Genomic DNA, 27,941 nt, shown 5'->3' with positions numbered 1-27,941 from the left:
ATATTATGTATGGTATCCTTGCTAGGACCAGATATTGATATTGGCTTTAGGTATTAATGCCTCGGCAGAAATATAATAATAATTATACTATCATGGTAATATGGATTTCTTGTAAATATTTGCATTGCATTAGCTACTGTTAGAAAAGAATACACATTTACAATAGAACCTAATACAAAAATAATAATGTCTTAGATTTCTATGAAGACGTTTTCTGTAACATTTCTCAGTCTTCAAAGTGTTTCACAGATGTTGCCTCAGTTACATTGAGGGCCTACTTTCCATTAAGCATTTTGCTCAACATTGTCCTCTTTCTTAAGTTTCTCACCATCTATTAAAGAGGGAGCAAAAAAATAAACAAATAATTACATACAGGGCAGCAGTATCAGGAATAGAGGCATAAACGCCAATTTAACACTGAAGAAGGAGTGACCCCAAGGAAAGTGATGATTCAGTTGAGTGGTAAAGGACAGTTGGGAGTTCACCTGAGTCATTAGGTGTCTGGGGCAGGTTTAAGGGTTAGGGGGTGAGGAGGAGGATGTGCAGGTCAAGAAGAACCCGAGTAAATTGCAGAGGACTGAAAGCGCACTAGTACATTCATAGACCTAAAAGTTAGCTGGTGGTATAGCATAGAGTGTTTTGAGAAGTGGGAGGCAAACAATAAACAAAATAAAGAAATCAGGGCCCGCCGAGTGGCTCAGTTGGTTAAGAGCATGAGCTCTGAGCAACAGGATCGCTGGTTCGATTCCCACATGGGCCAGTGAACGGCACCCGAGCTGAGCTGCCAACAGGTGGCAGGATGGCTCAGCTAGTGAGAGCACATGCTCCTAACAACAAGGTTGCTGGTTTGACTTCTGCCTGGGATGGTGGGCTACGCAACTAAAATTGAGCACAGCATCTTGAGCTGAGCAGCCACGAGCTGCCGCCAGGTGGCCAGATGGCGACTGGACTTGGAGCTGAGCTAGCTGTGCCCTCCACAACTGAGACTGAAGGACAACAACTTGGCTGTTCCCCTTCCCCAATTCCCAACACTGTTCTCCTCCCGCAATTCCCCAATAAAATAAAAAAAAAAAAAGAATTCAACCAAAAGAAGGTAATTCCATTGATTGATGTATTAAAAAAGAAATACAAGATAATGTATGGAGAGTAACTGGGGGAGGCAGGTGGGTGGTTAACTTATATTTTGATTCAGGAAGACTGTTCTGAGGAGTAATAATAAAGCTGAATTGTGAAAGACAAAGACCCTACCAGGTAATAGTTAGGGGTAGAGAATTCTACAGCCGAACAATTACAAATGCCCTTAGGTGGGAGGGAACTGGACATATTTAATAAACAGAAAGGAGGCAGGAAGGTGGAGAGAATAGTATATGAGAAAGATGGAACAGTAGACAGGGATGAGAGCCTATGTGGCCTTGTAAGCCACATTAGGAATTTGAACTTTAATTTTAATGCAACGGGTAACCATTGGAGAGTTTTGAGCAGGGAAGTAACATGACAAGATTTATATTTTTAAAAGATTCTTCTGCCTATTATATGGAGCCTGGCTGAGGTACAGGAGGAAGAACTGAAAGAGGAAGAACAGTTAGAAGCTAGAGCATGCTACAAAAAGTGGTCAGAAGTGTAGCTGGGATTTTATTTTGGAGGCCCGACCATGAAGATGTGCTGTAAATAGGTTGTTGGGGGTAAGGGAAAGGGAAGAATCGAGAATGGCCTCTAGGTTTCTGAGCATCCAGGTGGAAAGCGATGCAGTTTATTGACTTCAGGAAGACTTGGGGAGGAACATGTTGAGTGTGTAAATTAAATGTTCTTTTCTGAACATGTATAGTTGATATGTTTATTAGATATAGAAATACAAATGTCAAGTGGACATCTGAAATATCAGGAGTGGAGATAAAGACAGATTCATCAGCATGTTGTCAGCATTTTTCAGTGTGCTTCCCTCGCTGGTCTCTGCCAGGAGTAGGATAGACTGGGTCTGCCTTTTTAGTGCGGTGCCTGTCTCCCAAAATTACAAATTTGCTCAAAGAAGATGGCTGTACTAGATAGAAAAGAAAGATGGAGGAGGGCCTGTTTTGGTGGTAGGTAGACATCTGAGTGGATAATAAGGAGAACGGAGGAAATGGGAGGCTCGCCGAGGAGCACCATTAGTTCATTTGTTTGTGAAAATGGGGGTGTGGTGGCTTGCACTGTGGTCCCAATTCTTCATTCTTGTGTCTGTCTATGCCCTTTGCCATTTATCATTGCAATGTCTGCCCACACTGGGTGGGCGTACATCTACCCCTGGACTCTGAGTTTCATCTTGTGACCAACTGCTGACGTTATGAGAACAGAAGCTGAACAAAGCTCTTCCATAACTGGGCTTCCTTTCTTCTGTACCTGCTATCATCATGAAAAGGAGTGCCTGGCCTGGCCCACCGGAGGGTGAGCTACACGAGAAGCAAAGCCACAGCACCCCAGCTGGCTAGTCAGCCCGATGAGATCATCTGACAGCAGCCAACTCCACACATGTGAGCCAATCAGTCAAGGCCAACATCTAGCCAGTCATGTGAGAAACAAACACGTATTTTTGTATGTCACTGAGGTTTTGCGGTTCTGACAATTCATAATCGATACAAGGAAGAACAGGATGGGCTGGAGGGAGGATTAATCTGATTTTTGGGCATGATGAATGTGAGATGGCTAGTGGCCGCTGGGTATAGGACTCAACAGCCATTAATGTTCTGTGAATCATCAGCATATATGTAGCTCAAGATGTAAGTATGGAGAAGGTTCCCCAAGGAGTATATATAGAATGAGAGGAGGAAATTATGGTGACTGCACCCTGATGAAGACCTGCATTTGAAGGAACCATTGCGACTGAGAAGGAATGCTCAGAGATAGCTGGGAAAACCAGGAAAGAGTGGTGGTGTGAAACGGGGGTTTCAAAAAGGAGGTGCTTGATAGAGCTGCCAAATACCCAAGAGGTAAGGCAGACATCTTCATAATCATTTTACAAATGAAGAAACAGGTTTGGATAGGGTGAATAGGTTTGCTGTGATTATATCAACCAATAAAGAGCAGTAAGGGCAATAGTACCTAGGCCTTTTGATTTATTTTTAACCCAGGGCTTTATTGTTTTTATCATATTGTCTTTCTTCAGTGTGTACTTCTGATGTCCATAAATATATTATTAAAATGATTGCAAAGTATTTTTTACATATAAAATGTTAAGACAAATGATAAAATTTTAATATTTAGAGTTACATGAACATTAAAAAGTAAGAAATATACCAGGGGTACCCAAAAAATGTATACAGGTGGACACTTTGGTCAACGTTTCTCAAGCAGTAGTTCATAATCAGAAGTGTCTGGACGCTGATGGTAACCATTTTGAGCAACTCTTATAATTGCAGAAGTCAAACGTGACTTGTATCATCTTTTGTTATCAGTACATATTGAATATTACAATTTTAATACCGTTTCCTTTCTTAAAATGTGTATACATTTTTTTGGCATGCTCTGTATAATTCTGGATTCCCACTGAGTTTATAACATAATCTTGTTACATTATTGCATGTTTCCTTTTATTATACATCAATTTTTCTATATCTGATAAATATATTTTTTTATGTTGTGATTTTCCTATATGCGCTATGGATCGAAAAAATGCCTTTCATGTTGAATATCATGAATTAATAACAACGTTGAAATATTTTACAGAATGAACTTCATGAACTGGAAAAACAAAGAGCATCTGTCTTTACAGAAACTAAAGAAACAGAAAGGCAAATTTATCAGCAAGATGTTGCCATAGAGAATAGCAAATTGCAGTGTGAAAACCTGGAAACGCAAATCAAATCCTTACATACAGAAAATGTAAAGCTTAAATTTGACATAGAAGCAACCCAAGAAGATTTTGAGGAATGCATGATAAGATATAATGAATACTATGCAAAAATAAAAGTGTATAAAGATAGTTTGGAGGCAGAAGCAAGCAAATGGTCATTTATGACGGAACTCCATGCAAAACGAGAGCTTGTTAAAAAACTGAAGACAATGAAAGAGGAACTCAGGCAAGATCTCCAAAATCCAGAAGGAAACCGGATAAAACAAGTACAGGTTTGAAACATCACTTATTAAAACTTTTTCTAGCACTTCTTTTTTTCAAGCACAGTTACTATAAGTGACAAGTTTATCACTAACTTAATAAAATACCCACGGCTGCTCTAACTAGATTCAGAAACTATTTTCACAACTTTAAAAAACTTGGATAAATACATGAGTTATGTAAGAACTATGCCAAACATGCAAATGCATAAAGAAAATATCCCCAAGTCTCCTGGGGATTAATAAAAATACACAGTCATCCAAAATCACAGTGAGCAGTTAATCTCTTTGTTACAGAAAGTATGACTCACAAAAATGTTGAAACCCTGCTTTCTAAGCTAATGGATCCAGACCAGTCTAAGTCAATTTAGTATGCTTAATGCTGTTATACGAACAATATGAATTAATAATTGTACCCTAACATCTTTCTATTTTTACTATTCTTTGAAGACAGTGGGAGGTACAAACTTAAAATACCTATCATTTCTTGCTAGAGAATTAAACAGCATCCTTGACCCTCTCGCTGGGCAGTTGCCACTATAACTACTACTATCCTTTATGTCTTCTTTTCATTTGGATTTTAATTCTAAATTTTCAAATCTAAGATTTGTTTGTTTATTTGTTTGGATAATTGTTTTTTATTATTTGTGTCATAGAAGTAATATTTTAATCCTGTTTATCAAAATTAAATATGACTAGTTTTCTTAAGTTATAGAAACACTGAAAATCTTGGATTTATAATGATTATTCATTGTTTGACTTGTATATTTTAAATTTTATAAACATACAGGAAGATATTTCAAAGCTAAAGAATAATATTATAACTATAAAAGAGTCTATCATTGAAAAAGCTTGTTTTCTGGAGGAAGAAAAAAAAACACATGAAAAATTAAGAAGAGAAATAGAGGTAAGTCTTATTTGGATTTCAATTTTTATGGGACCGTTTCTTACATTTGTATGATACTCATAATTTCCACAGTTTACTCTCAATTCCTCAAACAGCTAGAGAGAGAGAAAAAAAAGAACTGTAAAAGGCATTAGATAAATCCAAATAATGAATAGATAGTTAGAGATACCTCTTTCCCCCCTCCCCATTAAAAAATATTCAAATATGAATGTGTTCAGACAAAGCAAGCACTTACTTGTTTTTAAACCCAGCCTAGAATTCTTCCAGGTCTCATTCCACCAACAACCTGGTACCCATTAATGGCTAGCAAGCAGATGAACATTCCTTGATAGACATCTGACTCCTCAAAATGGAGTAAAAGACAATGAAGTCATTGGTATTCTAAACCCCTCTAACTTCATGTTTGCAATTATTGAGTCCAATTAGAAAAACACTGATATGGAAAATTGAAAGTATGACTAAATTTGGGGTACCACTGGTAGGTAGACTTCTATAGTCACTTTTTAGTTGAAAACAACGAAAGAAAATGTCAAACAAGCTAGCAGAACATTGGGTAAATGGTATGAAGATTCTTTTTTTAAAACATGAATATCCAAAAAACAATGGGAAAAAAATGACTAATAAAGAACTGATAATTAAAACCACAGTGAGATCCCATATTTATCCCATCAGCTTATCAATATTACAAGTGTTAAGATATGGAACACCTGAGTTCTGATATGCTATTGATGTGAATGTAAATTGGTAAAAGCATTTTGGAAAGGAATTTGAGATTACCTAATAATTTTTTATGCTAATATACTTTATTGAGGTATAATTGTCATAAGAGTAAGTACACAAATTGTAAGGATTTAGCTTGATTAACTCTGACTAATGTATATGTACACCCATGTTACCATCACCTAGTCCTAGACCAACATATAAAACTTTCCCATTAAGACCAGAACGTTCTCTTGTGCCACTTTCCTCAGGCTACCACTATTCTGATTTTTAAAAACAGGTTTATTATATAATCTACATGCCATACAATTCACCCACTTAAAGTGTATAATTTAATTGTCTAAGTATATGCACAGATAATTTGTAACCATCGCCCAGTCAATTTTAGAAATGTTTCATCACCTCAAAAAGAAACCCCATACCCTTTAGCTAGGACCTCTTCATTTGTCTATTGTATTTACCCATGTTTTTACTCTACCACATTCTTTTCTTTATTCCTGCTTTTCTAAGATTCCTTCTTTTATCATTTCCTTTCTCCTTAGAAAACTCCTAGATTCATTCTTTTAAGATAGGTCTGCTGGTGACAAAGTCTTGTAAGTGCTTTACATCTGAGAATGTCTTGATTTCCTCTTCATTCCAGAAGGATATTTTTGCTGTGTATAGAATTCTGGGTTGACAGTTCTTTCAACGGTTGAAAAATCTGGTGCCTCTTCTTTCTGGCCTCCATGATTTCTAATGAGAAGTCCTCTGTCACTCAAATTGTTTTTCTTCCTATAGATAAGACATTTGTTTCCCGCAGCTTTCAAGATTTCTGCTGTCTTTCGTTTTCAGAAGTTTTAATGTGATGTGTTTTGGCATGATTTTCTTTAGATTTATCCTATTTGGAACAGTTTCAGATGCTTGATTCTGTAGGTTTATGTCTTTTGCCAAATTTGGGGAAATTTAGCTTTTATTTACATCAATACTTTTTCAGCTCTGCCCTATTTCTTTTCTCCTTCCTGGAATCTGATGATACAAATGCTAGGTCTTTTTTGTTTTTGTCCCACAGGTCCCTGAGGCTCGCTCCATTCATTTTTTTGTCAGTCTCTTTTCTCTCTATTGTTCTAATTAATTTCTAGTGTTCTATCTTCCATTCACGGATTCTTTTCATTTCCCCTAGTTTCTGCTATTGAACCTGGTTCTTGGCTTGATGAGTGACTGTCTATTGAAATCTGGACATGTTGGGTATTATTTTTCAGACTCTTGATTATTGTTACTTCTGGGTGGTTGTGAAAATTCAGATTTCCTAGTTAGTCTCCATGGACACTCATGGAAGGAAGAAGGACTTCTTGTTATTCCTGGCCAGGAGTGGGAGTTCTGGCTGCTCATAACCCTCTGGCTGGGAGGGGCAGGGACTTCTGGTTACTACTGTCCCCCATGAGGCTGCCACCATGTGGATGTGGAAGGATGCCTTGTTACCACTAGATGGGGGTAGAAGTCCAGCCTCCCCAAATGGGCTCCACTGACACAACAGTGTGTGTTTGCTTCTGCTCAGTAAGGTGAGAATTCCTGGCTCCCCAATTAGCCTTCTCTGACACCACCCGCACGGGGGAACTGGGGCACTTTAGTATAGCCTGGCAATGGTGGAAGTTAGACTTTTCACTCTTCCTTAGCTGGTTTGGATGGTGGTGGAGCCATAGTTTTCTTCTGTAGTGTTTGACTTTAGGAGAGTAGTTACTGTCTGAAAGTTTTCCCTTTTGCTAGGCTGGCCTTTTCCTGGTTCTTTGGTTAGAGAGAGCAGGCTTTGTTTGGAGCTTCTTTTATCTGCACCTATTGGCATTTCTGGGTGCTGTCTTCTCCAGTATCCACTCTGGGGTACATGAGGCAAAGTGGAAACCCAGGGAACTCAGCACCATGCCATTCCTTGAGTCCTGAGGCCCCAGGACAGCTTGCCTTCTTTGCTCCACTTTTCAGAAGCTTCGTATGTTTGCTTTATATATAATGTCCAGGGGTTTTAGTTGCACTTAGCACAAGGAATAGGTGTATAATGTATATCTACTTCATCTTGTCAGAAGCAGAGGTATAAATGGGTATTTTAATGGTAAATGGTGATATAAATGGCCACTGATGTTAGATTTAGATGGAATGTCCCTGAGCTTGAGACTTCATTTTTTAATGTTATCATCATTAAACTTCTTGCCTTGAAATTTAATTAACTGCTTTTAAGCTTTCATAATAGGGGTACCTCTGTTAAGATTCTTTTGGCTTTTTAATTCTATTTTTATTACCTTTAATACATTTAAAAGTAGTCCTCAGTTCTATCACAATATGATGGTTGAAAAATGAAAATCTAAGACATTATGGATTATCTATAACAAATTATAAAACTGAAGGACACATATAGCCACACCATTGTCTTGAGAACATTGCAGTTTCTCAGCAATTTCTCTTATTGCTTGACAAGAATTGATCACTGATGTGAATAACCTTTTTCTTAAAACCACAATAAGACACCATTTCACAGGCAATAGAATGGTGAGAGTTACAACAAATGATAATACCAAATGTTGCCAAGGGTGTGGAGCAACTGGAAAATTCTTGCATTTCTGTTGAGATTATAAAATGGTGCCACTGCTTTGAAAAATGGTTTGGCAGTTTCTTAAAAAGTTAGCATACACCTATCCTATGTCTCAGCAATTCCCTCGCTAGGTGTTTACTCAACAAAAATGAAAACATATGTCTTTGAAAAAACTGGCATGTGAAAGCTGAAAGAAGCTTTATTCATAATAGCTCCAAGATAGAAAAATCACAAATGTCCCTCAAAAGCAGAATGGATAAGCAAATTGGGGTATATTCATATAATATACCACATACTAACAAACAACAACATGGGTGTATAAATTTGTCAAAACTCATTGAACTGCACACTTAAAAATCTGTATATTTATACTTCCATAAAAATATGTAACCGTACTTTTTAGAGTAAAGGGCTGAAGCAAAGAGAAGTTGCGTGACATGTTCAAGTGGCAGCAAATGAGTTCCAGGTCTTTTCAGTGCAGTATATTCTCCGTGGTAAAACAGCGACATCATGGGAGTGTCTGCTACATATGTGGAGAAACTGAGAACAATACAGAATTTAGCAATATATTTTACATGACGTTCTTCTCAAAATAGGGTAGCAGCTGTTTGATTTACAAAAACTGCCTCGATTTATTTATGTATGTATTCATGATTTTATTCAACCCATTTATTGAGTTCACACTATGTGCCAGTTACGCTTTTAGGCTCTGACAGTAGAGTGGTGAACAAAATAAATGCATGAAAATCCCTGTGCTCTTGGGACTTGCATTCTAGGTGGAGAGACAGACATAAACAAGACCTTTAAGTAAGACATATAGCACTAGCTGTGGCTTGGGGTCTAGAGTTTCATTAGGGGACCTGGCACATCTCTATTCTGATCTGTTGTGTAGTCATTTCATAGCTTAACTATTAAAGAATAATTTCAGAAGCAGGCTAATATGCAACCAACCAAATTTGTTGATTAACCAAAAATTTGTTCCAGTTTTATTTCTATTAATGTATTTCATGAACACAGTTCTATGAACATGTATGCAGTGACTATATTCTCCTTATGAATATATTCTATTGGCTATATTAATGCATATATATTAAATATAGTGCATATATTATATGTATATGTATACATGTACATATACATATCAATGGATATATATATCCTCTTAAACATATTTAATGTATAAAAAATCTTTTGAATAGAGCTTCATCATTTAGTATAATGTTTCAGTTTATTCCATATTTATTTCTAATCCTTTTAAAGTCATTTTCTATTTTGGCAGCATATCAGCCAGCCTAGTTCACCAATTTGAATGAATTATCTGAATTTGCAGAATTACCAAAAACCAAAAACTTAAAAAGATGTATAAAGTTTATGGCAATTTATGTGAAGTGTGAGTTGACAAGCTTTCACTTTGTTTTTATCACCGTGTTTTGGAATGCTTGATGTGTTTCAGTCCCAGTTCCCCTGCTCTGCTGCGGAACTGTGTTTCAATGTAATTGGTTTCCTTTGTCATCCTGTGTGTTTTATTTTAAGCATTTAAAAACATTATTCTAAGAAATCCATAGTCTTCACCATACTGTCAAAATGACCCAAGTGCACTTGAAACCTATGTAATTTTACGAACCATTGTCACCCCAATAAATTTAATAAAAAAAAACCTGAGGAGACATTTACAAAAAGATAAAATTCCACAATAAAGTGGAATGTATTATTTAAAAAATGATCCATGGCATAGTAAAGGTAAAGACACCCTGAGCTAAGGGAGGAGCTGGGAAAGAGAGAGGGATTTTTGCTGGGGGAAAAACAGATAAAAAAAAAAAAAGAGTAATCGGCACACAGTGTATCCCCTTCAGCATGTAGCACCATCTGGGTGCCAGTAAGCACAGCTGACGGGAGCAAGAAGCGGGGACAGGTCGGGCAGAGTCCTAAGGCTCCGGAAGTCCGAGCCTTGTCTCCTGACATCCCTCTTAGGCTACAAACTTTTTTTGGCATATCAGTTATTTTGATAAATTTGGTGAATTGGTGTTTTGACAAATAGATCTTCATTTGAATTGACTGAGAAAAGCCTCCTGACTTTTCAGGGCACTCCCTCAGTAGATACAGGAATGAAAAGGTAACTTCCCCAACGCTATTGCTCCATCCGTTCATTTAAAAGGGGGTGTTTTGCTACGATGAAATGTCACTTCACACCCACTATGGTGGCTATGATAAAAAAAAAAAGACATAATAACAAGTATTTTCAAGGATGTGAAGAAACTGGAACCCTTACACATTGATCATGGAAATGTGAACATGAAGTCTGGCAGATCCTCAAGTAGTTAAACATAGAGTTACCATGTGACCCGGTAATTCCACTCCTAGATCTGTACCCCAGGGAAGTGAAAACATGTGTCCACACAAAATCTTGTACATGAATGTTCATAGCAGCATTATTCATACTAACCAAAAAGTAGAAACAGCCCAAATATTCATCAACTGATAAAATGGATGAATAAAATGTAGTTTATGGGTTGTCGGAAAAGTCATGACACAGTTTTGCAACGAAAAACATAGGAAAAATACGTCATGACTTTTCCAACAACCCAATATCATACAATAGAATAAAAGAGCGGAGCGCTGACACCTGCTAAAACATGGATGGCCCTTACACTGTGCTAAGTGAAAAAGCCAGTCACAAAAGACCACATATATACGATTCCACTTCATGAAATATCCAGAATAGGCAAATCTATATAAATACAAAGTTGTTCAGTGGTTGCCCAGCGCTCAGGGTGAGGAGGGACAGGGAGTCAGTGTAACAGGCACCAGGTCTCATTCAGGGCTCATGAGAGTGTACTAAGTTGATTGTGGCGATGGTGGCAGAACCCTGTGAATATGCTAAGAACCATTAAGTCACACACTTTAAAGACTGGATTGTATGGCATGCAAATTGTATCTTAATAAAGCTGTGCGAAAGAAGATTGGGTGTTCTTTGTGCAGCTAGCACTAATACCAGGAATTGGGACTTTTTAACTTTTTTGTGGCCTGAGGCCAAAACTCTTGCACTTTCTGCTGTGCTCATCGACTTCCAGTGTAGCATGGTCTGGCTCAGCATAAACGCTGGTCTACTTAATGTCCGGGAAATGGACCACATGATCCAGGTATTTTAGATGGATGGGTCTATGTTTCTAGGAAGCACTTGCACAGGAAATAAAACTGTGGCCCTGAACTGGTAACTGCTTGATAAGTAGAAGGCACTCCATCACGGATGTTTCGCTTGGGTTCAGATCCCAAATGCCATCACTTGCCAGCTGTGAAACTTGGCCAAATCACTTAAACTCTTTGATCTTTGGTTTCTTTATACAAAAATGGGGTAATATCCACCTCATGGGAGTTATGAAAATTTAATTATATGTAAAAAGCTCTCAGCACAGTATCAAACATGTAATAAATGTTGAATAGTTATAATTACTGTTTATATTTATTATCATTATTATTTACAGTGAATAATTTCTAATCAAGTGTTTTCCTCTTTAGAGTATTCAAAATATCCTTTAAGGCTGTATGCTGTTTATCCTTCTCAAGCCCTGTTGACATGTAATCTTCTTTTAATAGGTACAACATAAGAGATATGGTGCAATTCTTAAGCGTTTGCATTGTCAGGTGAACAAGCTTCAGTCAAATAGAAGACAGTGGCAATGGAACATTCAACAACTAGAACAAACAGCAGCTGAACTAAGAAGATGCATTGCAATGAAAGATTAACGTGTCTTTAGGGCATTGCAGAGCTCAGAGTATGCCAACAAAATTACGGGACAGAATGTTGAGAAATGCTTTGGATTCTTTCTTTTTAAATTTTACTTATTTTTATTAAAGTATAATTGACCTACAATATTATATTTGTTCCAGGTGTACAACATAGTGATGTTACATGTACATACCTTAACGATGAGCATCCACTATCAGAGGTCTGTCTTAATGACACGTATATTTTTACTTTTTTTAATAAGCCATTGTTTGTTAACGTGCCTTCCAACACTACAGCTGATGGCAGTGGATGGACAATAGGAATGCTTGCAGAAGAATTGTGGGCAACTCTCTGAATACTTTTTGTGTGTAAGATGTACTCGTGAATGCCTATTTATAAATATGTTGCCTTTACGATTATATGAAGTAAAAATTTAGAAGAAAAGAAACACTTGCATTTACAATGATTTAAACTGTTAAGATATTTAAATAGTTGTCTGTTTCAAACTTTTTATTAGAATTTGTTTTTTTTTACTACTGTCTTCACAGTAGTCCATAAATATTCACATTTACAATAATGTTGTTATATGTTCAATGTCTCAGATATTTTTCCTAGTTTTCCCTTCCATACAGAAGGTAGCAATCATTTTTCTTCGCTATTAGGTAACATTTTTAGAATGTTGCAAAGTATAAATTTTTTTGTTCATGTTTCTGTCTATAAATTCTTTAGTATTAATCTACGACTAAAATAACATCGTGTAAGGCAAGCATACAAGCTCTTAAAAGAAGTGTTAACCAGTATAGACTAAGTACTTTTTTTCATTAAAAGGCAAATGCTATGTCCATGGCAACAAATCAGAATTTAACTTGTCCCTTTTAAGATAAAAGTGCTCCTTCTCATGGCTCCATTGAATCAAATTTTAGGAGCAGAAACAGAACATTAATTATTGAGTTCATGTTTTTTTTATTTTTATTTTTAAATTATAGTTGAAATTCAATATTATATTAGTTTCAGTTGTACAAGATAGTGGTTAGACATTTATATAACTTACGAAGTGATCTCCCCAGTAAGTCTAGTACCCACCTGGCTGGCACCATACGTAGTTACTACAATATTATTGATTGTATTCCCTATACTGTACTTTACATACTTGTGACTATTTTATAACTGCCAATTTGTGCTTCTTAATCCCTTTCACCTTTTTCACCCAGCCCCCCAAACCCTTTCCCCTCTGGCAACTATCAGTTTGTTCTCTGTATCTGTGAGTCTATTCTGTTTTGTCTGTCCATTTATTTTGCTTTTTAGATTCCACATATAAGTGAAATCAAATGGTATTTGTCTTTCTCTCTCTGACTTACTTCACTTAGCATAATACCCTTAGGTTCATCCATGTTGTCGCAAATGGTAAGATTTCATTCTTTTTTTATAGCCAAATAGGAATGCATGCTTTTTAAATATTTGCTTAGCATTTAATGATCTCAAATCAATATCAAAATGATATCTCAAGTTCATTTTTTCTTACCTTTCTGTGAGCCTGAGATTCAGTAAGATTATAGCTGATAAAAATCTGATATTAATAATCTTATAATATCTAACATTAATAGTCTTATTGTGAATTAGCATAGCTTATTATGGCTAACACTTTAAATGGCTTATGCTATAACACAATCAGCTTTGGTCCATGGCTCTGAAACACAGCTATGGATAAAAACAGTTAAACCTGTGGATTGTGGAGTGAACCCACTATGCTCAGCTGAATACAAGGCTGAGCCAAACACATATTATATAAAAATATTTAAATGTAATTTTCATATTTAAAAGGCTCATCTTATATAGTTATACTTCATAATTTCATTTACAGCTCATAAAAGAAAATTTCTAGCTTTTAAAATTTTTAAGTTTATAATCAGTTTTAAAATATTTGTACAAAATATTTAACACCTTGAGCTATATTTTTGAAAGTTTATTATAAAGTGAGCTGTGAAGAAAATGAGTTTAATCTGTTTAACATAATGTTTCCTACTTGAGAAAGTAATTTTCAGTAGTTTTCTAAAATATCAATGGTAGTAATATATGTACCTATTTTAAATTTTGTGACAATTTAAAGAATTATTTGAAAGAGAAAACTTTTCCCTTGCTCTTGAAAACCATTTCAGATGATGGAGGCTTTCAGATTAATCAAGAAGAACTAAAATTTGAGGTATGTTCAAGCCTGATCATATAGTTAGTGGATATGATATTTTAACATGGTCACAAGCTCTAAAGTTAGAAAATTAAAGTAATTTTAAAAATGTATAACTGAATCTAGCTTAGAATATGAGCTCTTCTGCATAATGGCCTTTCTAATATATGCTTTCAGTTTAAAATCTCTTTTGGGTAACCACTCAATTCAAAATTTCCCTCCTTCTCATTTTTTTCTTGGAAGTAGTCTAAGTTCCTGGCGGATTTACATGTGTTGTCATCGGGGAAAGTGGTCCACGTGCTGCTCTCTAACTTCACTGGCCTCTGCAGGTGTAACCCATTCTTCTTTACCCTGAGCCGTATCTTTTGTCCATGCTGCACTTGCTGCTGTTTTCTCCAGCCAGTGCGCTCAGCTTCCTTGTTCAGCTGCAAGGCCTCTCCTGGTCCTGTTTAATTCTCTCTTTCTGTAAACTGGCCAAAATTTCCCTCTTGGGGGCTTGTTATTTTATTCATGTATTCTTCCCCACTTTTTGACTTCTGGTATAAAATGAGTCTTTCAAGGCTCTTAGTGCTTTGTGGCTCAGCAAATTTTTCTCTTTAATAATGCCCAGTCTTCTGCAAAGAAAAGCTATGATTTCCAGAAAATTGTTTCTACTATGGGTTTTTTTTTTAAAGCCTAATATGAAGCTCAAAGCTGATGAATGACTTTTTACTTCTCAGCAGTACTGGTCCTGACCCTAGCCTGCTAGGTTCTATTATCTATATGGTCAGGAAAAGGTAACTAGTGCAAGGCAGCAGAGCAGGGGGGAATCCCACAATCAATCGATCAAAATAATACTTATGACATGTGCAATCTATTGGCAAATTATAGTTGACCAATGCAAAGAAATTGATATCCACTTTTAAGCCATATCTGAACCGTGTAAAACACAGGAGAGTACACAGTAAAGCCAGTCAAGTCAGCCACCGTGGTCACGGCCGATATAAGCGGCCTATATGTTATCTGTTAGGTCACGTTCTTCCAATCAATTAATCATACTGTTTTTCAAAACACTACAGACATGGAATAACCCTAATAACAATAATATACTAAGCAACTAATCTGTGCAATTTGTATATGTTACACTATTTAGCAATTTGTATATATTATTCATTTAATTGTAAGAATAATGGTTTAAGGTATATATTATTACCCCTATTTACAAATGGGGAAACTGAGGCTTAGACAAGTTAACTAACTTGCGTAAGATCTCATCACAAAGCTCATCAGGCAGAATGGAAAGCCAAAACTCTTAATTCTTTACTTATACTGCAAGAAATGATTCCAAGGGGTTGCCTTAATTTTGCTATAAATAATTAATAATTTATTGCTATATTCCATCAATTATTTTAATAGATTGCAAGGCATAAAATTAATTTAACCAACAAGAGAAATTCTGTTTAAAAAATGAAACAAAATGAAGGATTTTGCATGTAAGGAGCTTGGAAGTCCTAACAATAAGTGAAAAGTTGAACAGGATGAGAATTAACAATTTTTCCTGGATCCCTAAGAGAGGTGAGGACACAGGGAAAACTGATGTCCCCAAGACTGGAGAGACGGGTGAATACAGCGAGTCACCACTGACCAGAGCAGAGAATAACAAGTAGAAACCACATGGGAACCAATGCCAGGATAGGAAAGCCCGAACTGTAATTGGTGAGTTTCTGGAGGTACAGTGTGGACAACGCTGAGAGTTAAAACAATATTGTGAGATTTATCTTCAGATGAGAATTGCATAGAAGTCTCCTCAGAAACCATACAAGCAAGAAGAGAGTGAAATATTTAAAGTGTTGAGGGAGAAAAACAAACACCAACCTAGAATTCTGTACCCTATGAAATTATTCTTTAAAAGTGAAGGAGACTAAAGATTTTCTCAGACAAATTGAGAGAATGTGTTGCCTGCCTTGCAAGAAATTAAAAGAATTTATTTAGAGAGAAAGAAAATAATAGAGATTAGAAACTTGGGCCTATATAAAGTAAGAAAGAACAAAGAAGAAGGAATAAGTGAAGATCAAATAAAAAATTTTCTTATTAATTGATCTAACAGATGACACTTTTTTCAAAATAAAGATAGCAATGCTATATTTGATTATGTATACTTATGAATATATCTGATGTATATATACATGTGCTATGTATGCTTATATATAAGTAAAATGAATGATAGCAATAATACAAAGGACAGAAGGAAGGAATTAGAATTATTTTGTTATTAGAAAGTACACTACCTGAAAGTGGACTTGGATTAGTTGTAAATGTATATTTTAAACTCCAAAGCAACCACTAAAAAAAAATTAAAAAGAAGTATAACTGAGTTTCCAAAAAGAGAAAAATGGAGTAATATAAAATGCTTGATTAAAACCACAAAAGGCAGAAAAAGAGAGGAAGACAAAACGAGGAACAAAGCACAAGGACAACAAATTGAAAATAGTGACAAATATGGTAAATGTTAATCTAACTATATCAATAATCACTTTGAATGTCAATGGTCTCAATGCATCAATCAAAAACAGACTGTGACATTGGATTAAAAACATAACTCAATTATATATTGTCTACAAAAACCCACTCTAAATGTAGAGGCACACATAGATTAAAAGTAAATGGATAGAGAAAATATATCATGATAACACTAATCAAAAGAAAGTGGGAGTAGCTATGTTAATTTCAGATAGAGCAAAAAAGTAAGGAAAGTTATCAGAGATAAAGACATTACATAATGATAAATCCAATTGGAGAAAATTCTTAATTCTCTAAGAAACTTAAGAATTCTTAACATATATACACCTAACAACAGAGAGTCCATTATGTGAGGCAAAAACTGAACTGCTAAGGAGAAGCAGATGAGTCCACTTTTATAGTTGCAGATTTCAACATCACTTAACCAGAAATGGATGTATCCAGCAGGCAGAAAATCAGTAAGAACATAGTTGAACTTAACAACAGGTTCAATCAACTGGATACAGTTGACATCTATAGACTACATCATCTAACAACAGAACAATACACATTTTTCTCAAGCTCACATGAGACATTCACCAAAATAGATGACCTTCTGGGCCATAAAATACACCTTAACGAATTTAAAAGAATATAAATCATAAAATGTCTGCTCTCACACTGCAGTGAAATTAAACAAGAAATCAATAACAAAAAATAACTGGAAAATCTCCAAATAGGTGGAGATTAAACAACACATTTCTAAATATTGGGTTGTCAGAAAAGGCATGCTGCATTTTTGCAATGAAAAACGTAGAAAAAATACTTCATGACTTGTCCCACAACCCAATAACACATGGATCACAGAAGAAATCTCAATAGCAGATAAAAAACATTTTGAACTAAATAAAAATGAAAACACAACTTATCAAAATGTGTAGGATGCAGTGAAAGCAGTGCTAAGAGGGAAATTTATAGCATTGAATGCATCTTTTAGAAAAGAAGAAAGATCTAAAATCAATCTACAGCTGGCAGAGTGGCTCAGTTGGATACATGTCGTTATCCATGTGTCTAAACCCATAGAATGTATGACACCAAGAGTGAACCCTAAGGCAAACTATGGGCTTTGGTAAATTATGGTGTGTCAACGTAGGTTCACCCTTGGTAAAAAGAAACGGACCACTCTGGTGAGTGATGTGAATAATGGAGGAGGCCACGCATGTGTGTGGGCAGGAGGTATATGGGAAATTTCTGTACCTTCCACTCAATTTTGTTGTAACCCTACAACGTCTCTAAAAAAATTAGGTATTTTTAAAAATAAAAAGCACCCAAATGCAGAGATAATACTATATGAACCTCCATGTCAGTAAAGCATTTTTGTTAAGGAAAGTGAAATCCTGCTACAGAAATTGCTTTGGAAGCTTTTAAAGTTCACATAGGTGATTGCAATTAAAACTCTGAGGTTTGTATCATCTCGCATCGAACATGGAATCCATTGTTCATAAAAGTCATTAAGTCCTATATTAATACTAGGGAGATTTTGGACCTTTTTTTGTTGTTGTTGTTGGGAGGCTTCAGTATTTTCAGATCTTGTGGTTTTGCAACTAAAAACTATTTGGTTTGCTAATTGCTCATATTTTCAATATTATAAATATTTAGTTTTCATTAAGATAATGATTACTAAAGCTAATGATCAGAAGCTAGAGTTTCCATACCTGTGTAAAATAACCTATGCTATATTTGTTTATTTGAATTTACAATGTATTTCTAAGGGAAGGGTTTGTTTATTTTAACTTTTGTGATAAATTTATCAGTGTAAGGAATAGGTCTTCTATATCACATTAGCTACCATATAACACTTTCTCCTAAATATTACTGAACTATGACCCAAACCAGGAAAAATAAATAGAAGCAGAAACTAATAGCGCAATGGATTTATTCAGCACATAGCTAAGAATGGGATGCTCCAAATTGCTTTTTCTCTTCTGTCATGTTCCATTTAAATGATGGCTGTCAGATATAGATCTTGAGAAAAATTAAAATAGCATATGATTTGGTAAAGACAAAGTTCTGTTTACACAATCCAATGAAGACAGACATGAAGTAATGAAGCTTCAATCTCTTAGTTGATGAGATGGTGTATTCCAAAAGCAAAACCAGAGTTCATGTGGTAAAATGTTTTTAGTCTTCTTATCCCAAAAGCTCTCTGGCAGAACAATCATGTTAAATTGGAGTAAAATTACAGACATTTGTCAGTATCACTCAGTCACAGGGCACAAGGTAATTTAGAAGTCATGATAATACACTGACAGTCTAAGATACATTTTCAAATATTTTTTGTCCAAATTGCTTGTCAAGATGTAGAATCCACCTCATCTACTCTTATTTATTATGTTCCATGCATTATTTAAAATAGAATAGATGTATGTAATCTCCATGCTTCCATTGGAGAAACTTCCTCAAGGGCTCTCAAGACTGTTCCTCCTTGCTTCTTTGTATATATGACATGGAAATAAAATAGCAAGCCTGCAGTTTGCATGAGTTGTTTTGTCTTCAGTGACTAGTGTTAAGTATAATAACACATGTGCAGTCATCTCAGCACATCTACTGGGCTGAAAATATCACACAACTTTCTCCTCATCTACCTTTTCCATAGAGACCCTGTACAGCCATCAAGTGTCTGTCATTCCTTGGAGTGAGACCTTTTTGAGGACACTCCATCCCTTAGATGTAATATTGATTTTTCTGGGCAGTTATATAAAATTATTTTAATTTATGGCTCATACAGATTTGTATAAAGCACTTAATTCTCAGAAAGGTCCATTCTTTCACTAATTTGGATTATTCATCTTCTAAGCCTCTCAGTCTCAACTAATGTGTCAATGTACTTTACCCATGCACAGTTTTCTAATAATTAGTGTAATTCACTGTTTAGTTCTTTTTCTGGAGTTTTGCTCTATGCTTTCATTTGAAGCATATTTCATTGTCTCCTCCTTTTGGCTGCCTCCCTGTGTTGGTTTTTATGTATTAGGTAGAGCTGCTATGTCTCTCAGCCTTAGTAGAGTGGTCTTATTTTATATATTGGGTTGTTGGAAAAGTCATGATGTATTTTTTCTATGTTTTTCATTGCAAAAATGTGTCATGACTTTTCCAACAACCCAATAGTTGGTGTGCTGTGGTGCCCAGTGGAACAGTCTCCCTTGTTGCCTAAGCCAGGTGCTCCCTTGTGTGTCCCTTGTGTGGGTTGTGTGTGCCCTCCTATTGTAGTTGAGCCTTGGGTGTCAATGGGTGGGATTGACCCTTAGGCTGATTGGTTATGAGGACTGGCCATGACTACAGTGGAGGAGCTATTGTGCAGGGGCTGATCCCATGGAGTGAGATTTGTTTTAGCAGGGCTCTGGTGCCTGCTGAGTCTGCCCTTTCTGTGAGTCATTTGTGGGGGTGGTTGGGTGATGCTCAGGTGTAGTCTGAAGCTAGCCACCAGGTATGTTGGTTCTGTGGCCTTTTAGGAGGGCCTCTGGTACAGGCCAAGGTCAGCCACTGCCTGTGCCCTGCTGGGGGCCACTTGGAATGAGCTACAAAGTGATCTGCAAATGGTTGCCACTTGTGTTGGGCTTGGAGGTCCCTGGGAGAGGCTAAGCAGTGAACAGGCTGGCTGCTAGTGCCAGGCTTGGGGCTGCTTAGCAAGAGGGCTGCTGAGGGCAGGTGCTGCTTGTTTGGAATTTATGAACCTTGGAGAGGTTTTAGGAAAGTCCGCAGCCTGAGTCAAGACAGGCTGTTTGTGTGTAAAAGCTACTGTAACTGGCTTGGGTGGGCCCACAAGCGGGATGGGGTGGGGCCTCAGGGAATCACTGGGAGGAGAGGGCAAGTGTGTTAGCTATGTTGATGGAGACTTCGCTATGGCTCCTGCCTGTGTGTGCCGGCTGCATGCAGGAAGGCTCAGCGAAGGAGCAGTGGCATCTGCAGTGCTTCTGTCTGGAGAAAGCTGCTTCTTCAGCCCTCGTTCTGAAGGGAGACAATTCAGTTTCTCTCCATATGTTCCTGCACCTTTTGAGCTGCTTTCCCAGTGCTGGAGCTCGAAGCAAGTGAGTTCCTCCATCCGTGAGTAAGTCCATGTGCGGGCCCTTTAGGAGGAGTGCCTGGGACTCCAGCTGCCCTCCATCTCACTCAGCCACAATCTTCACTGTTTTTTACAGGCAGAGGTGTGGGGACCTCTCTGTTACTGGAATCCTGGACTAGAGAGTCTGGGGTGGAGCTGGGAACCCCTCCCTCCTCCAGGGGGACCTCTGCAGCTGAGATATCCCTCCCAATTTTTAGTTGTCACATGTAGGTGTAAGACCAACCTGTTCAGTGTCTCTGCCCCACATACCACATGGCTTCTTCTGTACATCCTTAGTTATAGGACTTCAAGCAATTCTCATTGATGATTGTCTTGTAGTTTAGCTGTAATTCTTATGTGGTTGTGAGTGGAGGTGAGCACTGGGTTTACCTCCTCTACGATCTTGACCAGAACTCTTTATTAAAAGTGGAAGTCATAACATTTCTCTAAATAGAATATTATACCTTAATCATAAATTTAATGCATATTTAGGATAATTTAGGGCAATTTCACTTTGCTTTTATTGTTTCTATATTAGCTATGCATAATTACAGAGTTTAACTATAATTCTAATATAATTTTTCCCAATGATGCACTTTATATCTTTCCTAATTACATCTGTAGCAAAATAATTTTCAGAAAGCTGGCATTCTATGTCTGTTTATAGCCTCTCTTTTAATCACTTTCAAATATTCCTTACTCTTTTCTCCTAGAACTGCAATATTCCATTAGCTGATGGCACAGGGGTTTTGAGTACTTCTCAGAGTTTGGCATCAGAGGTGTCCTTAACCATGCTCATTCGGTGTTAGAGAGTGCTAATTCTCTTGTATACAGAGAGTTTTGAGCTTTCATTAGGATGTTTCCCAGTTGCTTTAATTTCAGATACAGTTTAATACAATTATGGCTGCTTAAACCAGGGATATTTGAGAAATAAACTACATAGCAAAATGGAATAGCACCAAGTAGCCAGTAAATAAAAAAACACAGTAACATTGGTTAATATCCCATATACCAAAGGGAAAATGTGTGTTCTGTGATATTAACTAATAGCTAACACATCACCATATAGGCAAATAAGTTCAAAGAATACCAGAGTCCTTGAAATTGTAAGCATTCTTTGAATTTGAATGAACAAAGCAGCACTATTTCATGTGGTGGACACCAGGGTGGAATGAATGAAAAAATGAAATGCCAAATATACCTTATTAAATAATGGGAGAATAGAACTTACTAATGTGCATATTATCAAGAGTATGAATTCATTGAATGAGTTGAGAAAATGTTAAGGTTACAAAACATTATGAACAATATAGTCTAATCATGTTTTTGAAAAAAGTGACTATGAGCTGTATTTCAAAGAGGTGGGAATATTTAGCCCACGTCCAGCCTAAGTACTGTTTTCTCTGGGCTAAATATTCCCAGTTGTTCTATAACAACTCATGTGACAAGGTGGAGTCCCTTCACCATCCTAATCACAGCTCTCTAGTTATACTCTACCTTGATACTGTCCTATGAAAGATGCAGAACAGAAAATAGTACTTAATGTATAGTCTGATCAGCTGCTTGTAGAAGAGGCCTATGTCACCCCATATTTGGGACTTGGTTTTCTATTAATGCAACCTAAGTTTACAGGGGCTTTTGTGGTTGTCATATCATATTGCTTACTCATTTTGAACTCACTCCCTAAACCTGAGAGATTTTGTTGGCATACAAGGGGTTAAATTTTTTGCCTGACCATGGAATCATTATTTATTGTCATTTAATACATACTTCTTACTGGCTCAGTCTGAGTATTATGAAACAGCATATGGGAGATGAAATATTTGATAACAAAATTTGGTTTAGGATAGTGAATATTGTAAATGGAAATTAAACATTGTTCTAAGTAGGAAAATGTCAATAATATTCTCAATAGCATGTGTATTCTTTCTATGACATCTACAAAAGGAGAAGTGTACTCTTCAAAAGAATAATTATAAAAGATAACATTTACTGGGGCTTTACTGTGAGACACTATGAAATAGATCACAAATGTTCCCATTTTACAGATGAGAAATTTATTTGCTAAGGTTCTTACATAAAGAAACATTTTGCTGCATCAACTCTGGTTAACCAGAAATATGGTTCATACAAGAGAAGCAAGATAGGTACCAGATTCTCTTAATTTTCAATGTTTAGGATAATGAGCCTGTGTAAACAAATCCAAAGGGTACTGGAGGGAAAAAGGAGAAACTTTATTCAGATAACAGTTCGCAGCCTGCGGTAGAAAACCGAAAAGTGTGCTCTGCAGAGGCAAAGGAGAGGCCATTTTTTACAGACAACTTCCTACCCATAGTTCCCGTAGCAGCCCGCTTCATGTAAATAAGGTTTCTAAATTGTACAGCTTGGATAAGTCAAGGCAGGTCTCAGTCTGTTGGTTGGAGGATAGCATGGCAATGATGGAACAAGGAACTTCTTTGCGGCGGTTGACTCAGGCGGCGTAAGTAGGCGGGGCGTAGCTTGGGAAACCAAGAGTTCCGCTTGTGGTGCTTTGGGGTATGCAGAGTACGATACAGGTCAGTAAGTGGCCACTAGAGTCTAATTTTAAATTTAGTCCCAATTAACCATAAGAAGTCTGAGTCCATCTTAATAGATAAAGTCCTTCTCAAAGTTCATATTAGGTCATTTTTTCAGGGTCTACATCTAACAACCTGGAACAGTTATAATCCAAGTTATCTTTTTAAAGGATTACAATGAACTCATAGATTTTCATATATTTGATGTTTTAATCAATGACAGTATTATTATATAATAAAGTGAATAATATCACATTCAAATGGCCCATCTTTGACCAGTGGGGGCTTTTTCAGGTTAGCTTCTATGTCCTTTGGCATAACCACAAGTTTTTCCTAGTTTATTTGCGTTCAGGAGTGATAAGTTGTCCCAGACTGATCTTCTCCATTCCCTCTGCCTGAGATCTGAAGCTTGCTAAGTCACCATGGAGCCCTTTCTTCTTTATTAGGAAACGGTAGTTCGAGATAACAAGCTCAACACTAAAGGTGTTCATTGATACTGGGTTGTCTCTTTCCTAGGGCTTTTCAGTGGGTGGAGCTAGGAGATATCAATATTTTTGGACAAAAAAAATCATGAGTTTACACCATATTTTCAACTCAAAGATCACATGGAGATTTACTTAACACCTTCAATTTTTTCTCTTATGCTGAAAAATGTTAGTTCCTAAATTACATTAATATTTTTATTTTTTAATAATAAAATATTATTTTTAAATTTTAAATTTTTATTTTTCAAAGTAACAGTGACCATAAGACAATTTCAGCATGTCTAGCATTTTAACTTTTTTTTCTCATTAATTATGGATTTTTACCTCAGGGTCATCATTTCGAATAGCTCTTCTCTTGACATGGTAGCTCAGTGGTAAACATAGAATTTGTAAAAGATAAGGCTGAACTCAAGACATACCTGGGAAGTCGCCTGTTTGGTTTGGTGGTTTATTTTAAAATTAAACTCAACGTCCCAGATTGCAAGTGGAGTGCTAGTATTTATTGAACACCAAAGAAATGCTAGACATTTGCTAGGGTACCACACAAATATGTACCTTGATTTAATGAAGTATTCTAAGGTTCTGGATCATTTATTCAACAGTTGTACATCACTAAACGCATCTCTTTGCAACATAACATGATGTGCAATATATATTCTTCTCTCTCCCTTATCCTACACCAGTTGTGCCAGTAAGACATGAAAAAGATGATTCAGTTCAGTAACGTTTAATGAGTAAGTTATCCCCAAGTGCCACTATGTTACACACGTTTTCAGAGGAGTGAATAACATTAACTGTCCTTGGGATGGTGGGCAGGATTTTGATGGAAAGAAAAGAAATGATGGGATATTTGAAACCACAGCTGCTGGGTGCTGGAACAACCATAGCACGCAGGTCTAACTGAGGAAGGAATACACAAGAATGTCTGAACCAGACACTCGGAGATTCAGAGGCTGGGGGCGGTTTGCAGGGCTGCGTGACGGAGGGAGGAAAGAGAAACGTCTCTCAGAGCCTCCACCATCGCTTCATCCACTGGTTCTGGCTCCTCTGGGTTGCTTTGGACATGAAATCATAACTGTGCCATGCTTCTTTATACAGTGGTATATCTGTTATTATGTATAATAATTCCATCATCATGATTTTAAAACATGAAGTCTGCAAACATCTGTGTTCTCTGTAAAAATTCAAGTAAGTCCCTCTACCACAAGCAGCCCTCAGCCAACCAACCCATTCGTCCAAGTTAAACTGGAAATTAACTTTGGAGCACGCCACCAGGCCTTTAAAAAAAGCAACCTATACTTTTTTCATTTTTAAGTCTTAAAATATACTAAATAAATATAATGAGGTAGCAATTAAAATTTTTAAATTTGTCTCTTAAAGCCAAAACCTGCATTCAGATGTTTTTATCGTTTATAACTCTCAAAGCAGCTAACGATGCCATTTTATCATGCCTCTTGAAAGTAAAAAGAAATGGCCTGGTAAGTTTCACTTGGACACGTGCTTGAACAAAACCTTCCAGAATAAGTCCTACAACCCTCAACCAACAGCAGGTCACAGACAGCACCAGGCTGACTGACTCAGAAAGTCCTGGATGGCTGTATGAGTTGTAAGGACTTGGTTTAGGTCTTCTTGCCCCTTCGAAACCTCAGCTTCGCACAGAGCAGCTCAATGGGGAGTCTGGCCCCCAAACACACTGCCCACGGTACCTAGCACTTAGACAGATTTTTTTCATTCACTTAACAGAAATACCTTTGGGGCAGCCACTCTGTGCAGGCTACTAGGATCCGGTGCACCAAGAAAGATGTGGTTCCTGAAGTCACGAAGCTGACAGCTGAGCAGGGAAGGCAGAGGTTAAGCAGCTGCCAGGTTAGTGGTTGAATTGTCAAGGAGGTAAATGCTCTGAAGAAGCACTGCAGGGGAATCTGGGAGCTCAAGTAAGACTTGGTCTAGCTATTGCCCCATGGAGATTCTAGAATGGAAGAGAACAAGCGAATTATCCTTAGCAAGCATTTTTTTTTTTTGGGTGCTTGCTATGTCTCATACACTCTCATAAGCATTTTATAAACATGAGTTCTATTTTCATAGATTTTCATCGTTCCTATTTTCATCGTTCCTATTTCACATATGGGGAAAGTGAGGCATGGGGAGGCTTTTATTTTTTTGCAAGTGACTTGCGCATGGTCACATAGTGACGTAATGGCGTAGCCTGGATACTCTCCACCACCATGCTCGGCAGCTTCTCTTAGCAGTCCATATAAAACCAGGGGAGAAGCACACACATCAAGCGCTGTGATTAGCTTGAGTACATTCGTATTCTTCACCCGGTAGCAAAATTCAGTTGGATCAAGGATTACTAAATTCTACCAGAAATCCAAGTGGAGCTGGATAATATTTTGATATATAATTTATATATTTTTTCTCATCTAATTTTCCCCCTCAGCCCCTTCAAGCCAATAGCCAGCTCTGCTCCACTACCTTGAATGTAGAAAGTAAAGGAACTTCTATCTTTTCTAGCTTTTCCTTCCAAAAATAATACTAAGCCCATAGGAGAACTTAACACTGTATCGAGGGTGCATAAAGGAGATGATTTTCAGGAGCAAGCAGAGTTTGAAAAAATTGGGAGGAAGAGGAAGGCTTTCCCCAGGGAGGGGGTCCTGGAGCAGGAGTCAGAGGCAGAAGAGCCTCGTGCTGAAGGGCTTCAGGCCCTGGAGAGGGCTTCCCGGTGTGGAAGGAGGACACGGGAGCATCAGAAGGGACGGCGCACGTGGAAAGAGAGAATGGGTGTGAATTCAGTCAGACCCAGTGAGGAAACCACTGTTTTCATCCGTGTGCCGGAGGGTGTGTTGTCCCCACCACTCAGCAGCATCTGAGAGAGATCACGCAAGAATTCTAGTTTCTAAGCATAGCTAGTCTCATCTTTAGGCAAGCAGAAATCCAACTGTAATTTTCTGATTCAACTAAACCTCCTCCTCTTCCATCAACTGAGGTCTGACCCCTGGCTTTGTTTGGGTACCAAGAGTAGGAGGGGCAGGCTCTTTCTACTGATGTCTTCTGAACTCCAGCTCTCAACCCCATGGCCTCCCCTCCCCCACCGCAACGTGGAGGAGGAAGACTGAAAGAGCAAAGGCCTATCTTCGTGGCTTTTGCTGTTTGTAATTCGTCACATGTAGACCCTCTCTGTTTTAGGTTGTATTTGCAGATTATTTAAATATCCCCCAGTCAGGGAACTGTGGTCTGCACCATACTCTAGCAGATACCTTCCAAATGACATCTTACCATCCCCTGCAGCCCCAACCCTCTAGGGACACACCCACACTGTCTCTCTGCTGGGGTCCTTTCACTTCAAGAGGCAACATCTGCACTGGCTCAAACCTGGCTCCCCTCTTGGTGACATGCAAAATCTCAGAGCATTGCCTCATTTTGGGGGTGTGGGAGGTTTCCAAGAGAGGCAGAGGTTAAAGGTTCCTACAGGCAGGAATGATGGCAAGTCCAGAGTCAGAAACTGAGTTATAGAGAATAAACGGATCTTACCTGGTTATGTTTGTAGCTTGAGTGTCACGTCTGCTAAAACAGTAAGCCTACTATGTGTATGCTGCCCCCTGGATTTGTGTGATGCATGGCCCTAATCATCTATTAGTGTAGACAAAGAACTTTTTGCTCATTGTAATAAATGTCCTTGGACTTCCTTGGAATAGTTGTAGAAGAGAAGTCATTGCCATTATCCTATTGGAGGCTGAAGGAACAATTTACTTTCTAATCAATTTGTAACCATGGAAACGGTGGTACTCAGTGAGGAGTACCAACTGGTTTCTCATTCAAGGGTTTACAACCTTCTTTAGTAGAGCAATATGGAGAAAGAGATTTCTTCCCCTCCTCTCTTCCCCTCGCCCTCTCTCTTCTTGTGTCAATTGATCTGTAGTAGTTCGAAATCCTGAAGTCCCTGCTGCCACTAATTGTCACAATGTTGGCTTCTGTTTGCCACCTACTTTCTAGGTTTTATCTTGTCCTTGTGGTGGCAACAGGGGACCAACTTGTTTTGACAAGCGCCTATTCTATTGATCTTCTCTGTTAATTTTCAAGATACTAAGGAGGAAAGTCCTTTAGTCTGTGTTGGGGAAAAAAGAAAGTCTGTTTCCTGGCATTTA

General features: G+C 37.5%; 1 protein-coding gene across 4 annotated transcripts in view; it reads left to right on the top strand.

Moving 5' to 3' along the window:
- The window catches only part of CCDC122 (coiled-coil domain containing 122), a 28,100-nt gene extending 15,085 nt beyond the window's left edge, over positions 1-13,015 (top strand). For 3 of the 4 annotated variants that reach the window (XM_019650328.1, XM_019650330.1, XM_019650329.1), the window contains 3 exons: positions 3,700-4,098; positions 4,877-4,993; positions 11,865-13,015. In XM_019650328.1, coding sequence (XP_019505873.1) covers positions 3,700-4,098; positions 4,877-4,993; positions 11,865-12,014 — 666 coding nt within the window. In that variant the 3' untranslated portion in view covers positions 12,015-13,015. Of the gene's footprint in view, positions 1-1,080; positions 2,546-3,699; positions 4,099-4,876; positions 4,994-11,864 lie in introns of those variants that run through there. The other variant, XM_019650331.1, reaches the window with a different exon arrangement.
- Positions 13,016-27,941: the final 14,926 nt, after the last annotated feature.

The sequence above is a fragment of the Hipposideros armiger genome, unplaced genomic scaffold (genome assembly GCF_001890085.2).
Source record: "Hipposideros armiger isolate ML-2016 unplaced genomic scaffold, ASM189008v1 scaffold_139, whole genome shotgun sequence".
Lineage (NCBI taxonomy): Eukaryota > Metazoa > Chordata > Mammalia > Chiroptera > Hipposideridae > Hipposideros > Hipposideros armiger.
The sequence above is the reverse complement of the archived record's forward strand: the minus strand, read 5'-3'. Positions and strand labels throughout refer to the sequence as shown.